This window comes from Dipodomys spectabilis, unplaced genomic scaffold (genome assembly GCF_019054845.1).
Source record: "Dipodomys spectabilis isolate Male_0828 unplaced genomic scaffold, ASM1905484v1 ptg000365l, whole genome shotgun sequence".
NCBI lineage: Eukaryota > Metazoa > Chordata > Mammalia > Rodentia > Heteromyidae > Dipodomys > Dipodomys spectabilis.
Genome location: NW_024871042.1, coordinates 14,116,136 through 14,132,924, shown reverse-complemented (window position 1 = coordinate 14,132,924; position 16,789 = coordinate 14,116,136). Strand labels below are relative to the sequence as shown.

At 48.8% G+C, this 16,789-nt stretch overlaps 1 protein-coding gene across 3 annotated transcripts in view; it reads right to left on the bottom strand.

The window, feature by feature from the left end:
• Window positions 1-859: 859 nt before the first annotated feature.
• Window positions 860-16,789, bottom strand: part of Osbpl10 (oxysterol binding protein like 10) — a 255,947-nt gene continuing 240,017 nt past the window's right edge. For all 3 annotated transcript variants that reach the window (XM_042666539.1, XM_042666540.1, XM_042666541.1), the window contains 4 exons: window positions 7,347-7,533; window positions 5,318-5,500; window positions 3,333-3,486; window positions 860-1,698 (listed from right to left, as the gene is read on the bottom strand). In XM_042666539.1, the coding sequence (XP_042522473.1) occupies window positions 1,654-1,698; window positions 3,333-3,486; window positions 5,318-5,500; window positions 7,347-7,533 (569 nt within the window). In that variant the 3' untranslated portion in view covers window positions 860-1,653. The remainder of the gene's footprint in view (window positions 1,699-3,332; window positions 3,487-5,317; window positions 5,501-7,346; window positions 7,534-16,789) is intronic.

The following is a 16,789-nucleotide window of genomic DNA, read 5'->3' as shown; positions in this document are numbered from 1 at the left end:
TGAACTTGTCAAAAAGTTTTGTCATATAGGTTTTCAAATTGTGTTAAAAAAAAAAGTTTGATGTAGATGGAACAGTTTGATGTAGATGGGACAGCTCCTTCAACAATGACCCATCAGAACTTCTGAATCCCTGAAAATAAGTAACACAGATACACAGAAGGGTATAATATTTAATCGAAATATATTTGTCTAATATCTACAAAGAGTGAACAATTGGTCTTAAGAAAGCAGACAAAAGGCACAAAATTAGTGTAACTACAGAGAAGCATTCATGCGACTGAATTTTTTAAGTATCACTGGAGTGGCACAGTAAAAAATAAGCATGGAGCAAAAGCCATTTTTTTTCCTTTTTGTTTGGGTCATGTCTGACCTCATTTGTAATGGCCGAGGACTGAAGCCAAGGGATGTACACTCACACAGGATTTATGAAGGTTTTAATCACAGTGGCTTTCTTACAGAATTTGAATCAAATCAGAGAGGTACATTTAAGAAAAAACTGAAATCCACAATTAATAATTTCCTTTTCCCAAACAAGACACAAGGATGAGGTGGTGGTTTGTGCATGTTTGTGTATGCATGCGTGTATTTAACTTCTAAAGCCCTTTTTGTTTTTTTTATAATAAAAGTAGTGAAGTCTCCATATGATTTATTTTCTGCAGTAAAGGAAGCAGCTTCTAAAGATTGTATGACCATGCTGGGCACCAGTGGCCCACACCTGTAATCCTACCTAATTCAGGAGGCTGAGATCGGAGGATCACGGTTCAAAGCCAGCCCAGGCAGGAACGTCCTTGAGATTCTTATCTCCAATAAACCACCAGAAAACCAGTAGTGGTGCTGTGGCTCGCCTTGAGCTAAAGAGCTGAGTGGACAGCGCCCAGGCCCAGAGTTCAAGCCCCACGACCAACAAAAAAAAATAAAAGAATGTATGACCCATGCTGCGTGAGCATGACTATCAAAGGATGGGAAGAAAATGCCCCAATGGGTCTCACTGGTTTCTCCAGGGGTGCTCCAATTGGGAGGCTCCCACAGCTGTCTTAAACTGCTTCCTCCATCCCATCCACAACCAAGAGCCTCTTCTCTTTCCTGGGTGTGGACTAACAACAGAGGCAGGTGGGTGCTAAAAATCAAAACAGTTAAAAGAGATGACAGCCACCAACCTTTACCAGGAATGAGCCATTTTGTCTAGAGGGAAATAAGTTGGGCCATGCTCACTGCTCATTCAACCTTCATTGTGACAGGAATTGACTAAGTGAGAACATCTTTGTAAGTGCAAAATGGGGTTTTTTTTTTAGTTGTTTTTTGTTTGGCAAAGTGAAAAATAGAAAAAATTTCAACCCTCATTGATTAAAAAAAAGGAGCTCATGGGTTACCCATTAAATCTTGGTGAGTGCAGTATTCATGTGTATAACAACACAGATGTGTGTCCACTGTGTTGTGTGTGAACACTGTGGACACATCCCAAATGGCTCTCGTGTACAGTTAATCCTCTAGCAGAGTCTGCAGGTGTGTTTTTCACAGTATACAATTTTGCTGTTACCATTTCTCCCAACGCTAACAAGAGGTCACAGTGAATGCCAACAGAACCGCAGGACTGTACCACTTTAATTTCTACAAAAACAGGGTTGTGTAGGAGAGCCGTGCACTGCCACTTCATCAGTGTGCCTTCCAGAGAGGGTTGAAGTAAACCCAGCCATCACCCTGAAAAAAGACAAAGTATTAACTGGAGATCTTGCAGAAGGAACAGGGAAGATCTACCTCTACTAGGCAGAGACTACAGTGTAAGCCCAGGACATGCAATCGGCCTGCGTTGTTCCCACAGATATCCCACAGCCAAGCCACGCTGGTAGGCTCGCTGGCCTTTCTCAGCCTGACTGCCTTCAGAGCCCAGAGATCTTCTACTCTTTCAGGAGAAAATAATGAAAGGAGACTTGGTGATTTACATCAGGAAGAACTGCTTGGCAAAACAGCCCCTGGAGACAGTGGGACAAGAGAGGAAGTGGTGGCTGAATGGATGGGTAGAAGAAAAGGCAAAGGTATGTCTCCTATGTAAGGAGCTACCGATGCCCTGCTAGCCCACAGCCTGAGAGGGGTGTGTTCAGCAAGATTCCAGCAGGGAGCGATCACAAGCAGATCAATACATGAGAACTCATCATGGAGTGTCAGTTGATTAAAAGACTGGACTCAAAATGGCCTATAGACCTGGTGCTAGAGCAGTGCTCCAGTTCTAGGGGGTAACCAGCATTCTTCCTGCCCGCCCGCAACACTTCTTATAGGTTTTTCTGAAACCCCAGAGGTAGAACTCAGTGGCCTTTTGTTCTTTAATAAACAACTCTCCATAGAGGCTGAGGAAAACAGCTGTGCTGGAGAGACAAGTGCCTGCCTCGTGGGAGGATTCTCGAAGACTGACCTCACCTGGGCAAGGCTCCCACACAGTCCCCACATGGTGACCTGAAAGGCAGGCTTTCCCTAAGCAGCTGTCCTGTCTGAACCAGGGGCCAGAGCTGAAAAGATCCACTATGATGCCTCAGTTCCTCACTCAGTAGGACAGTGGGCTTCTAGCCCACCCCAGGTCACTTTGCTGCTAGCTTTATGTCTAGATTAGCAGACCTGAGCTAACGACCCACAGAAACGTTCTGATTGGCTATTGGTATTCATTCATCATGCATATCAGATTGCGGGGGGGGGGGGGGGGGGGGGGAAGGGGGGGGGGAAGAAAAATCCAGATTCCTGGCTCCTATGAAGGATCTCTGGCCTGGCAGGAAGTGCTCCCCTCTCCCCACCCCCAGGCTCTCATGTCCCCGGCTTCCCACCAGGCTCTTTCAGAAGAGGCTCCTATGTTTCTTAACTTCCCACTCTGCCCTTGAAATGCCTCCCAGTGACTTCCCAAACATAAAGGGCCACCAACCCCAATATGGCCACCCATGGGGCCCCAAGGAGGCAAAACTCCACCAGGCAGGCCATCCCCAGGATGCTTTCAGCGCCCCTGGCCTGGAGATGGGCTGTGGGGGTCTTGCCTTTATGCCATGCTCTGCTCGGATTTGCTCCTCTTTACCTGGCTGGAGAGGTCCTCAGGTCGGCAATCCCCTCCTTCCCTCCCTAAGAGGCTGGCAGGTTGCGTGTGGAGAGTTCATACATCATGAACGTTGTTACAGAAAGGCTGTCCAAAAGCTTGAGCCAAAGCTGGTACTAGAGCCACACTGCCTCCACTCCAAACCAGGACCTCCCTGCCCTGTCTTTCCCCGTCCATCCAACGGCGAGGCTCGCCAGGGAAGCCCTAGGTCCCCCTGGGGCTAGGCTGGCGGGTGAGCCCAGCACACGGCGGGCAGGGGTACCTCCTGGGTGAAGTATCTGGGCTGCCAGGGCACCCGCAGGCTCTCCCGCTTCCGCTCCTCCACGCGCTGCTTCTCCTCCAGGCGCCGCTTCTGCTCGGTGGCAGCCTCAATGTCCCCTAATCGTAGGTTTCGGGTCACCTCCTGCCAGAGGTTCCTGGGGATACAGGAAGGAGGGGAAAGCATCAGCAGAGCCACCAGTGGGGACACTGCTGCCAGAGCAGAGCGGGGCATGAGCACAAGGCCCCACAGCAGCCTTCCTCAGAGCCCATGCTGGGGTGGAGGCTGCTGGTCACCAGGGCCACAGGGCATGTGCCGCCTGCTTGTAAGCATCTTCCCAATCCGCTCCTCTAACCCCACACCTAACTTCGCCATGCTCCATTGTTGTCTGCACTGTACAGAAACGAGTCCCAGGAGCAAGCTGAACTGACTTGCCCAAAGTCCAGCTGGTAGATTAGAACAATGCCAGCTTTCCCACCAGGGATCCCAGCACTGAAAGACAAAGATGGTTGGACTATGCGCCTGTGTGTGCACGTGCTCACAGGCCTGTGTGCACATCTTTGCTTGTCTATGTGTCTGTGTATGTGTCGGTGTCTGTATCTGTATGTGTCTCATATCTGTGTGTGTCTATGTATCTGTGTATATATGCCTGTGTATCTGTGTGTGTCTATGTGTTGGTGTGTCTGTGTATATCTCTGCATGTGTACCTGTGTATGTTTCTGTGTGTGTCTGTGTATCTATGAGTGCTTGTCTGTATGCATGTGAATGCCTGCTTTGTGTGTCTATCTGCATATGTGTGTGCACATGCACAAGTGGGTTTAGGACACAGAAGCTATCACCTCCACCCACGCCCACACTTGGCAGAGGTGGCCTCTCCCAAGCAGCGTCCTCCTCCAGCCGTCTTAGGTGCCGGCCATGGTTCTAGGAAACACTGACCAAGGGGTAAGGACAGAGAAGCAGCCATGGTAAAGCAGGGCAGCACACAGGTGTTTCCAACCACCACAACAGCAGCTGTGATGTCACAGCCGCAGGACGGCCAGTGGTGCAACTCCCTGCCCGCTCTCCAGGCTGTCATGAGACCAGGCCCATAACTCCTGTGTAGGCTGGCATGGTACAGCAGGAAGCCTTGACTGTGACCTCATGAAGCTGAAGGAGGACAGGGTGGCTGCTTGGGACACTGAGCAATACCCTCCGAGGAAGGTCAACACCAAGGTCACACTCCAGCTCCCATTCCCCCCAGCCTCACTGATAACAGAAAACAGGGAGTGTGACCCTCTGGCCCACATATTACCGCAACAAGAGCTTTGCAAGTGGGGATGGGAAGCCAGGTCTGACAGGGCTGGAGGCATGGCTCAAGTGACAGAGCACCTTGCCTAACAAATATGAGGTTTTGAGTTTAAACCACAGTATCATACTATACATCCCAAAAAAGAAAAAAAAAAAGGTAGATCAGCCAGGTCTGACTCCCACACAGCCTTTTGCTGTTTCTACTGCACTAGTGCCTAATTTAAGAGGAAAAGCCTGCAGCAACAGATGAGTATAAAGAAAATGTGATCTGTATACACAAGGGAATAATCTTCAGCCATCAAGAAGAAACAAACAGAAAAAAAAACCAAACCCAGAAACACCAACACTATGTGCTCATATATGTGGAAGCTAAAAAAAAAGTGGACTTGGGGTGTGTGGCTTAGGTGGTAGAAGCGTGGCTCAAGCAGCAGCAGCAGCAGGAGGGAGTATGGTGTATGGTACAGGCTAGAGATCTGCCTGGCAAGGGCAAGGCCCTGTGTTTATGATAACTACAGAAATGACCCACTGGAGAGCTACACTGTCCACACCCAAGACCTAGACAGGAGAAACGGAGGTACTATCAGGGTCAGAACATGGGCCCTGATCCACTTGTATCAATTGTGCTTTTGGAAGTTTCCCCTATGCCCCTTGGTCAGCCACTAGGAAAGCTGAGCCGTGGAGCCACACGGACCAGTTCCCACCTGGACTCCATGGGTCCCTGTTTCTGGAGGGGCCTTATCTTCTTTGGGTACACAGGAAGGGCTGTTGTGTCGATAACTTTGGTCTCCCCATTGCTGTAGGTGAACTCCAAGGTGCCATTCCATTCCCCGTGGGCCTTACAGACAATGGTGTTGGTGGGGCAGTGCTTCACCTCTGCCGTGACCCTGAAGAAATATAAGCCAAGGGAAAGATTCAAAACAGGGCCCTCAGGGTTAGAGGGGTTTCTGGGGGGCTTGGGAAAGAGGGATCCAAACACTAAGTCTTAAAATAGGAGCTCGTATCACTGACCCAGGAAAAAGTTGGGAAAAGTGGTTTAATCTGAATAGTGTACAGATTAGTTGAAACACAGTAATGCAGCAGCGCTAATCTTAGCTTTCAGAGACAAACACGGAATGAATACACATCACTGGGAGGAAAATCAATCAAGCAGCTCAGTATATAACTTCAAAACTACTATATTTAGCCACCAAAAGAGTATAAGGTAAGTTGGGTGCTGGAGGCTCATACCTGTAATCCTAGCTACTCAGGAGGTTGAGATCTGAGGATCATAGCTCAAAGCCAGCAGGAAAGTCTGTGACACTCTCATTTCTAATTCATCATCCAAAAGCTGGAAGTGGAGGTATGGCTCAAATGGTAGAGGCCCAGCCTTAAGCAAAAATAGCTAAGTAAGAGCACCAGGTCCTGAGGTCAAGCCCCAGTATCAGCACAAAGGGAATGGGGTGGACAAATAAAGAGGAGGAGGAGGAGGAGAAAGTGCACTCAAGATTCCAATGTATATCTTACAAAATTAAGAAGGGTGAGGGAGGGGATGGATGGGAGAGGACAGGTGACAAGGTTGAAAAGGTGACATTAATCAAGACATTGTATTCATAGATGGCTTTGTGAAATGGCAACTCCTTTGTACAACTACTTAAATAATAAAAAAAGAAAACAAATGTATGTAAAAAATTAAAATACAGAGCCTTTGCCTGAGCGTTCCCTGGTCTCCACTTCTAGTATGAGCAGCAGCCCACCTGGGCAGAAAGCTGCTCCCAACAGCCCAGGGGTGCAGTTGGGCACAGGAGCTGCCAGGGGCAAGGGTGAGGCCGCACGGTGGGCAGTGTGCAGATAACAACAAACAGCAGGCTCTCACAAGGAAACCCACATTTGCACACCTCTGCCAATTTCCATGGTATGCCATCCACCAACATGGTGGCCCTGGACATGACCAGCTCGTGGGCGCCGGTCTGCGCCATCTGCAGCCTGGCCCCAAAGCAGCCATGTGTGCCTCATGCCAACGCCCACGTGAAAAAGGGCAGAACTGGAAGGGAACCATAAGAATGCACTCAAGGCTCCTCCCACAGGAACTTCTCCTCCTGCAGAAGACCTGTTTCCCCAGCTCCTAAGCAGAGAAGCAGCTTGTCAGCGGCACTGCACGGAGGTGTGACCCAGCGCTCAGGGACTCTGGAGATGCCAAGTCTTCAGCTCAAAGCACAGCAGGGTAAGAAGAGGCTGTGACTGAAGAAGGTCGGGGGGAGGGGGGGGAAAGTGTAACAAGACAAAGTGCTTTTTATTATCTGGGGTGTATTTTCAAATGCATGGCCAGAGATTTCCCCCCAGAATCCTGCCCTATGACTTGGGAAAGAGGTATCTAGAATTTCTGAACAAGACCTGCCACTTTGTCTTATTTTACAACTTACTCCTCTGCCAGAACTCAATCTTTTGTTTTTGTCTCTCATGGGACTTGAACTCAGGCCCTGGACACTGTTCCTGAGCTTTTCTGCTCAAGGCTAGCACTCTACCTCTTGGAGCCACAACTCCATTTCTGGTTTTCTGGTGATGAATTAGAAATAAGAGCCTCATGGACTTTCCTACCCTGGCTTTGAACCACAATCCTCAGCAATCAGGCTCTCAAGTAGATAGGAATACAAGTGTGAGGCACCAGCACCTGGCTGGAATTCAAGGGGAATGTGAAGGCATCATAATTGGACAAAACCAAAGCCTTCTCCCCCCAGCCCACCTGCCTCTTACCTGTGGACCTTCCCCCCGTAGAAGGGCTTTGTGTGGAAAGTCACCGTGGCAGAGTAGCCCGTCTTGGCACAGCTGATGCTGACCTTCCCTCCAAGCTCCACCCATGGGATGGTGAGGATGGATCGGGCGTAGGCACTGGGCAGGGTGAAAACATACTCTTCTCCATATTCCAGAAGACTCAGCACACCTCCAGGGAAGAGAGGGAGAGTCAGGCTGATGGATGAGAGGACATGTAAGACCCAAGAAGCTCCTGGGACAAATGCATGCTGCCACATCCACCAGATGCCAGGCACTGGCCAGGGAGCTGAGGGCACATGGTGAACAGGCATCTATGAATCATCAGACAAACATGGATTCCTGACTTGCAGATGCCATAGCAGCATCAACTCCCCCCCGCCCCGGTCAGAAATATAATACATGTAACATGAACATACAATTCCACTGAGGCAGGCAGGCAGGCATCAAAGGGTCCCTGGTGGCCAGGGCCACTGATCCAGACCACATCCAGCAACAGACCTTCCCCTGGCTTTTAGATACCCCAAACTGCCAAGTGGCAGAGAGACCACCAAATGCTGCAGATACTGAGTGCTGGTGGCTCAAACCTGTAATCCTACCGACTCAGATGACGACATCTGGGGATCCCAGTTTCTCTTATCTCTAATCACCAAAAAGTCAGAAGTAGAGCTTTAGACAAAAAAGTTTAGGGATAACGACCAGTGACCAGGCCCTATGTTGAAGTCTCACTGCCAGCATGCATGCACGCACATACACAGAGTAAACTGGTGCCAAGTATCATTGAGGAAGTTAATCTGGCAGAGCTCTCACTCAATACACTTGCTCTGGGGACAAGGACTATAAAGCCTACAATGATCCGTGAGCCCCACAATGTGAAGAGCTTCACCTGAGATGACTCAATCTCTACGAGGAATCTATACACAGCCATCCACACAAACCTGAGTATGCCCAGGTGCACATCTCTTCTGTCAACCAAACCATCTATCAGAGTTCTCACCAAATGAAGGACCACCCAAACTCCACCCAACACCCCACCAAGACCCACCAGCCTGTCTAGATTTCTCCTAATAAAAGCAGGTGGCAGTGCTGCCCTCAGAGCTGTGGCATTCCAGCCAATGTGTCTCCTGCTGAGAACACTTTCCTATTCCATCTTTCACTACTACCTTCTCCATCCTTCTCCTTTGAGATACAGGAGAACCTAGAACCAAGATCCTGAGGGGAGACCCTAGTCCTGAGACTCCCCTGGGAACATGAATACTCTTGAATGTACACTAAAGATGGATAATTGCTTTTCTCTACCATACTTCTTTCCCAATGAACTGCTACTTTTACTTCCTCACCCCCCCCTTTTTTTTGGTTGGTCATAGGGTTTGAACTCAGGGCCTGGGCGCAGTCCTTGAGCTTTTACTCTCAAGACTACTGCTGTACCACTGAGCCACAGCACTACTTCCAGTTTTCAGGTGGTTATCTGGAGATAAGACTCTCACATACTTTCCTGCCCAGGCTGGCTTCGAACCACAACCCTCAGATCTCAACCCCGTGAGTAACTGAAATTACAGGCATGAGCCACTGGCTCCAGCTTCACTCCATCTCTTGTCTCAACTACAATCTTCTCTCACCAGGTGCAAACGACTCAGATAAATAGCTGTACTCACTTGCCAGTGACACTACTACACCGAATACAGGGGTACCTTTGGGCTTCCCATGATCCCCTGCGCCAGCTTGCAGTAGGCTCCCCTGATTGAATCCTGGGAAGCCAAGGTATCTCATGCTCTCATTCTAACTTTGATCTTACTACTCTATCCCTCACAGAGGCTGGATGCTATGCAAGACTCAGTGCTGCACAGCATGTTTGTGAGGAATGGTGCACAGCATGTTTGCATGCCCATAGCATTGGTACAGGATCCTTGCAGAAAGAGCTACGAGGCTGATAAGAGCCTTTATATCAATGCTCACTTCAGGTCTGGCTTTCTCAAATTGAGTTGTTTTGAGAGGGCAGCTCAATGCAGGCAAAAAAATAGCTGACATGAGATCAATATTCAAGAACTGGAAGGAAAATCTAAAGAGAAACATCATGAGCTGTGCTGGGAAGCAGTCGCTGCCAGGGCTATGTAGTGAGATGGAGGGAAGCAAGAAGGTTAACTCGTCACAAATGAAAACTTTGGAAGGCCGGATCATACAGCTGAGCTAGTCTTTCTTTTCTTTTGTGTTGGTACTAGGGCTGGAATTCAGGGCTTCATACTCTTGCTCGGCTTTCTTCCTCATGTCGGGCACTCTACTACTTGAGCCATTCCTCTAATGTGGCTTTTTGCTGATTATTTTGGCTGGCTTCCAATTGTGATCCTTGGATCTCAACCTCCAGAGTAGCTAGGATTACAGGTGAAAGTCACTACCACCCAGTTGAGATTTTCTTTTCTTCTTTTCCCTTCCCATCCTTTTCCCCTCTTCCCTTTCCCTTTTCTTTTTCCCTTTCTCTTTTTAAGACAAAGTCTATATTGCCTTGAACTCATAATCTTCCTGTTTTAGCCTCTCAAATGCTGGGATTTCAGGTGGCACCACCATGCCTGGCCTAAGAATGTCTTGTTTTTTTTTTTTCTTTTTTTCTTTCTTTTTTCTTTTTTTGTCAGTCAGAGGGTTTGAACTCAGGGCCTGGATGCTGTCCCTCAGCTCTTCAGCTCAAGGCAAGCGCCAGTTTTCTGGTGGTTAATTGGAGATAAGAGTCTCACTGACTTTCCTAGCTGGGCTGGCTTTGAACTGTGATCCTCAGATCTCAGCCTCCTGAGTAACTAGGATTACAGGCGTGAGCCACCAGCACCAGGTGGCATTTTTTAATGTAATGCTTTGTATTAGAACACTCCCTCCACTCCTGGACACACACATACACAAATCTCCAAACCAAGGAGAAACGTCCCTCCTGTCCTCAGATATCAGTGAATCCCAGAGCTAAATTGTTTTAAAGGCATGGCAAAGGCACATTTCTTTAGCACTTTCTGAAAACTCCTAAATGTGTGTTTATTCACTAAACCATCTGTAACTAGACTTTTTTTCAGGGTTGTGTTTTAAAATAATCTGTCCTCAGCTAGGTGCTGTTGACTCACACCTAATCCTAGTGACTCAGAAGGCTGAGATCCTAAGGCTTGTGGCTCAAAACCAACCCAGGGAAGAAAGTCCTATTAACCACCAAAAAGTCAGAAGTGGAGCTATGGCTCAAGTGGTAGAGCATCATCAGCCTTAAACAAAAAAGCTAAGACCCTGAATTCAGGCCCCAGTACTGACACAAAAAATGTTCTGTCCTTAATAACTGTGCCTGATCTCAAGAGAAACCAAAATCTCCTGATAAGGAAGCATGGACCCCTGGAAGGTACCTGGATGAGTGTGTAGACACCAAGGCCTTGTACCCTTAAGCTGCTACACATGTGTCATTTCTGCCACTGGGACTGAAGCCTTACCCACAGAAGCAACTCACAGGCTGCAAGGTGGGTGGGCACTGGCTGGTATTATGTTCCAGCAAGATGGCAGCTGCGGGGAGGGAAATGGCCCTGGTTCCAGCACTAAGCTACAGTGCTCCCTTGCCTCCTGTCAGGGCTTTCCATGTCACAGTGGGGAAGCATGGAGTCTCAGGGCTGCAACCTGGTAATTCAAGGCCTAATGAAGCCCTTCAAATGCTGCTTGAAAAAATCCTCCCCAAGACTGTGGCGTAAGACACAAATTCACACCAGGATCTGATGGCTGTCCCCTGTCATCTTAACTATTCAGGAGGCTCAAATCTGAGGATCAGGTTTAAAGCCAGCCAGGGAGGCAAAATGTGTAAAACTTATCTCTAATTTTCCACCAAAAAGCCTGAAGTAGAGCTGTGGCTCAAGTGGTAGAGCCCAGCTTTGAGTGAAAAAGCCAAGGGACAGCATCTGATTCTGAGTTGAAATACTTTTATGTATTTGTATAAAAATGGAAAAAAATTAAGCTTGTTGAGTGAGACTGGTCTGGAAGGCAGAGAATGACAGAGAAGGTGCTGATCAAAGTACAGATATACACAGACATGTTAACACGAGGCCCCCTTGGTACTAAGTGACGCTTATTTGAAAAATGTTACTTTAAATCCAACTTCTGAACTCTACAGAGAATCTAAAGGTAGAACAGTGCCTCCCTCTGCACCCCTAAAGAGCTCTACAGGAACCAGAGCCTAGTTTTGAAGTCTGGGGAGTCTCCTTGAGTCTTGCTTGCATCCCAAGAGGCTCCAGAGGTCACCTGATCAACAGAAAAGAGATGCAACTACTGACAGGCTGTGGCCCAAGGGCTCTACCCTGACCAGATCCATGAACACCAGAAACCCTGTGTGAGGCCTTCCTCAGTCTCTCCAGAATCTTCTTTCCGATTTCTTCACAGCTAAGATGCTCTGCAGCTAGTAAAAGCAGCAGCACCTTCACTTCTACTTCAGGACCAGCCACACCTGGGGGCTTGAAGACAGGGTACGTGTCGTAAGGCTCCTCACCCTTGAGCAGGATTACGAGTGTAAGCTCGGGGTATGCAGTGGACTGAAGGCCCGGCCCCTGGACTGTAGGTCTGGTGGTGTTATGCCAAGGTCGCAGGACCCCCACCAAGAAGACCACCGAGAGTCAGACTCTACAGCTGTTTTATTTAAACGGGCTGCAGCTCGGGCCTCGTCCTACACTCCGACACAACGGAGCCTAGGAGGAGAGCCCAAGCTAAGGATTTGCAGGTCTTATAAAGGCACACAATCAACCAGGTGTTTGGATTGCCACCACGTGTTGCTTTGCTAGACAGAAACAAGCAACAAGTGGTCACTGCCTCAAACTTTAACCTTTCAGTGGGAGCCCAGGCTCTGGGTTTTTTGTTTTTGTCAATGATGGGGCTTAAACTCAAGAGTTCTTTCATTCAAGGTTAGCACTCTACCACTTTGAGCCACAGCATCACTTCTGGTTTTCTGCTGGTTAACTGTAAATAGACTCTCACAGACTTTCCTTCCCAGGCTGGCTTTGAACCACAATCCTCAGATCTCAGCCTTCTTAGTAGGTAGGATAACAGGTATGAGCCACCAGTGCCTGGCTCAGGCTCTGGGTCTTGACAAGCCTCGGGTGGCTTCAGGGGACAATGGAAGAGCAGGAAACTCAGCACCTCCACAAGTGCAGGTCCAGAAGCACCAGGTGCCCTGCTGGTGAGAAACAGGGACTTAAGTGGAAGCACTGGGGACACAGCTATATACTTCCTCCTTTGCTGGGAGAGAGACTACACACCCCCTTCTCCACTGTGGGGAAGGGGAGCTGCTTTGGCCACTTAATTACCAAAAAGCCACGACTGATGTGACTCAAGTGGTACGGTGCTAGACTCAGAGACAGCACTTTGGCCCTGAGTTCAAGCCCCAGGAAGGAAGCAAGGAAGGAAGGGAGGGAGGGAGGGAGGGAGGGAAGGAAATGGATTTACAAATCTGCCTTTATGGAAAGATCCCAGATGTCCATCTAATAGCATGAGTCCCTGTTTAGGGTGGTCTTTCAGAGCCTGGAAGATAGCTACTTCATGTTCCATTTCAAAATCTCATTTTCTTTTCCATGCTCGATTAGTAGCAACAAGCATTTCTGCTGAGTAGGGAACTTCCAGAAAGATCTGTGGAGACATTTTCTATATTCCAGAAAATGCATGTGATCAAGAAATACTTCTACCAAGCATTTCTGATGTAGCAAGTTTAAACTGTGTTCAACTGTCGTGCGTGTGTGTGTGTGTGTGTGTGCGTGCGTGCGTGCGTGCGTGTGGTGTGTGTGTGTGCGTGTGTGGTGTGTGTGTGGTGTGTGTGTGTGTGTGTGTGGTGTGTGTGTGGTGTGTGTGTGTGTGTGTGGTATGTGTGTGTGTGTGTGTGGTGTGTGCATGTGTGTGCGTGTGTGTGTGTGTGTGTGGTGTGTGTGGTGTGTGTGTGCGTGTGTGTGTGTGTGGTGTGTGCGTGTGTGTGTGTGTGTGGTGTGTGGTATGTGTGTGTGTGTGGTGTGTGTGTGTGTAGTGTGTGTGCGTGTGTGTGTGCGTGTGTGGTGTGTGTGTGTGTGTGTGTGTGTGTGTGTGTGTGTGTGTGTGTGTGTACTGGGGCTTGAACTCAGGGCATCACCTGCTTGGCTTTTTCATTCCACTGGTGCTCTACCACTTGAACCATACTTCCACACCTGGCTACTGGCTGGTTAAACTGGATACCGATAAGAGTCTCCCAGATTTGCCCAGGCTGGCTTCTAACCATGATCCTCAGATCTCAGCCTCCTGAGTAGCTAGGATTATAGGTGTGAGCTACGTGTCTCTACAACTGCTGCGTACTCCCCACTCCCACCTTCTGTCTGTTCCTCACACAGCAGCCCTTGGTGCTACTCAATCATGTCTACCTTCCAGGGGCTCTAATCTCACTTTGGGTAAAACAAATCCACATCTTTCCAGGACTACAGCCTAGATTTCATAATCTGCAACCTCCCCTCCTCTGCCCGTCCTTTGCCATGGCCACAGCAGCCCCCTAGGGATTGTGTAGCCCCACAGCCCCACAGTCCAGCTTCATGGCCCTTGTACCTGCTGTTCTCTTTTGCCTGGAGCACCCCCTTCTTCGGCCTTCCAGCTCTGCCCCCTTAGCTTACTATTCACCAACTTAAAATCAAATCCTAGCCAGACGCTGGTGGCTCACAGCTGCGATCCTAGCTGCTCAGCAGACTGAGATCTGGGGGCCACAGTTCAAAGCCAGTCAGGGCAGGAAAGTCCATGAGACTCATATCTCCAATTAACACCCAGAAAACCAGAAGTAGAGCTGCGGCCCAAAGTAACAGAGTGCTAACCTTGTACAAAGAGCTCAGAGACAGTGCCTAGGCCCTGAGTTCAAGCCCCATGATAAAAAAAAAAAAAAAAAATCAAATCCTAGCTAATCTGAAGGCTGATATTTGAGGTTTGTGATTTGAAGCCAGTCCGGGCAGAAAAGTCCTTAACACTTTTATCTCCAAGTTACCAATAAAGGCTGGAAATGGAGATGTAGTAGAGTGCCAGCTTTGTGCTAGGCACAAAGTCCCAGGCCCTAAGTTCAGGCTCCAGTACTAGCATCCCCCCCCCCCACACACACACACAAATCCAATCAACACCATTCTACCACCCTGCACAACAGGCCTTTGCTGCCTGGTGTGTTAGTGCTGGAGGTCATCTATGCTGTGTCGTCCCCTGAGCTCACTGGGCAAGCAGGGATTATGTGCGGCAAGGCCTTACCCACATCAAGGAGATACAACTACTTCTCAGATGAGTGGATGCAGAACCAAGAAATCTGTTACAGGGAAGGAGGCGACCCTGCTGGAAGCAGGTGGGATTCAAGGTGGAAACTGTCCTTGCCAACTTCTCTAGAAACAACCATCTTCCCTCTTCCAAGAAGGTAGTATGTGGGGAATCTGGAACAAGTAATAAAACGTAGTTTTTGAACTCAGGTCCTAGGTGCTGTCCCTGAGCTTTTTTTGCTCAAGAGCAGTGCTCTACTAAAGTCACAGCTCCATTTCTGGCTTTTTTTGGGGGGAGGGGAAAGGAATAGGTAATTAGAGATAAGTGTCTCGTGGACATTTTTTGCTGGCTTTGAACTACAATCCTCAGATCTCAGTCTCCTGAGTAACTAGGAATACAGGCATCAGCCACCAATGCCCAGCCAAGTAATAAAATCAAACAGAATGCTAACAGTCTCCTGAATATTCAGAGAGCTCACCAGGGCAAGCCTCACAGTATGAGGCAGGCCTTCGGCCACCAATGAAAACATGAAGTTCCAGATAAGTCAAATCAAGATTAATGATGCTCCCACTTTCTGTTACAAACGTAATCCTTCCCACAGAGGTCCTGGGTTATCTTAAGCTCTCAGCTCGTGCTCACAGCCTGGGTTAAGATGCATTAGTGGAGACCTGCCTGCTGCGTGACTTTGCCCCCAACAGTGCCATCCTTTGCCCCTTGCCTGGGCAGAAGGCTGAGTTCAGGAGTGGAAAACAGGACTGGAGTCAGAGCACAGGCCCACAAGAGAATGCCCATCTCATACCTCCACGAGAACGGGCCTCAGAAGTCCTGATCGTAAACTAAAGTCCCCTCCTCCTTTCTTGCTATCACTCTCCTGAGCCTGTGGCCTTGGGTCCGGCTCCCTAAACCTTCCCAAGTTCTGATCTCTCTTGCATAAGTCAAAGAGTAAAGTTCCAAATATACTTTGGGGAACTGTTGCTGCTTTTCCGTGGCTGAGTGTCCCACTTCTTTGGGTCTCTTCATGCTGGAGGGCTGCAGGGATTAGGAACTCACACAGCAAGCTCTTTAGTCGTGAGACTTAATTAAAGGCCCCATTTCTACCCCAGCTGAAGCCTTTTTCTGAAAACATGCCCTGCAGGCACAGCTGCCTACCATGCCCTTCACCTACCTGTCTAACCCAAAGCACAGCCAGCAGGACATCCTCAACTCTCCCTCCACACCTGCTCACTGGTCCCAACCCCCATTCTCCCAACCTCAGATATGAGCTACGCCATCCTTCCATGTCAGAAACCTCAGCCATCCTCACTCTCACACACATGGGATCCACAGTCCAACCGTTTTGGCTCGCTACCTTGGAACACATCTGTGTATTCTGGATTTGATCTTAAATATCCCCCCCAAAGGCTCACTGTTTAAAGGCTTAATCTCCGTCCTGTGTGTGGCATTGCTGGAAGTGGTGAAAACTAGAGGAAGCAAATCAGGCTATTGGGAGGGTGGCCTGGAAGAGGATATTGGGAATCCTGCCTCCTTCTCTTCTCTCTGCTTCTTGGCTGCCACAAGGCAAGCAACGTTGTACCAGCACCCACCCTCCCTGTGAGACCATTCTGCGTCCACACTCGCCTAAAACCAATGAAGCCAATCAAGTGTGGCTTTGCAGCTCGCTTGTTGTAGGTAGGAGTCACATTCCCAGCCATGGGCTGCAAGGCCCTACATGACACAGGTCATCTTCTAACAGGAACTTTGGAGGCTGCTTTTGAGAAAACAACAAAAAAGCCACTGACTCCTCAACTTGGGCTTGCAAGTCTCTTCAGGGTAACTGCAAGTGTGACATCCTGGCCTCCATTTTGTATCTGGGTCTTTTGGCTGGGAGCCATTTCTCGTGTAGTTACTTTGCAGCCCTATCTTGGAATCCAGGAAGGACAAGATGGATGGAGAAACATACTAAGACCAGAAGTGATGCCATTCTGTCCCCAGCACCCACCTACCCTCCCACTCCACATAGCAATGATTCTTAAGTAAGAAGATCCTGCCTGCCTGACCAATCCTGAGACGATGACCACCTGGGGCCCTGGAACACACCTGTGAGCATGATGATTAAATAATTATCCATGCCTCTCCCCCGCTTGCCCTCAGCCCTTCCTCTAATTTAAACCTAGAGCAAATGTCTACATGGGAGGGGGAACTGAAAAGCCATCTTG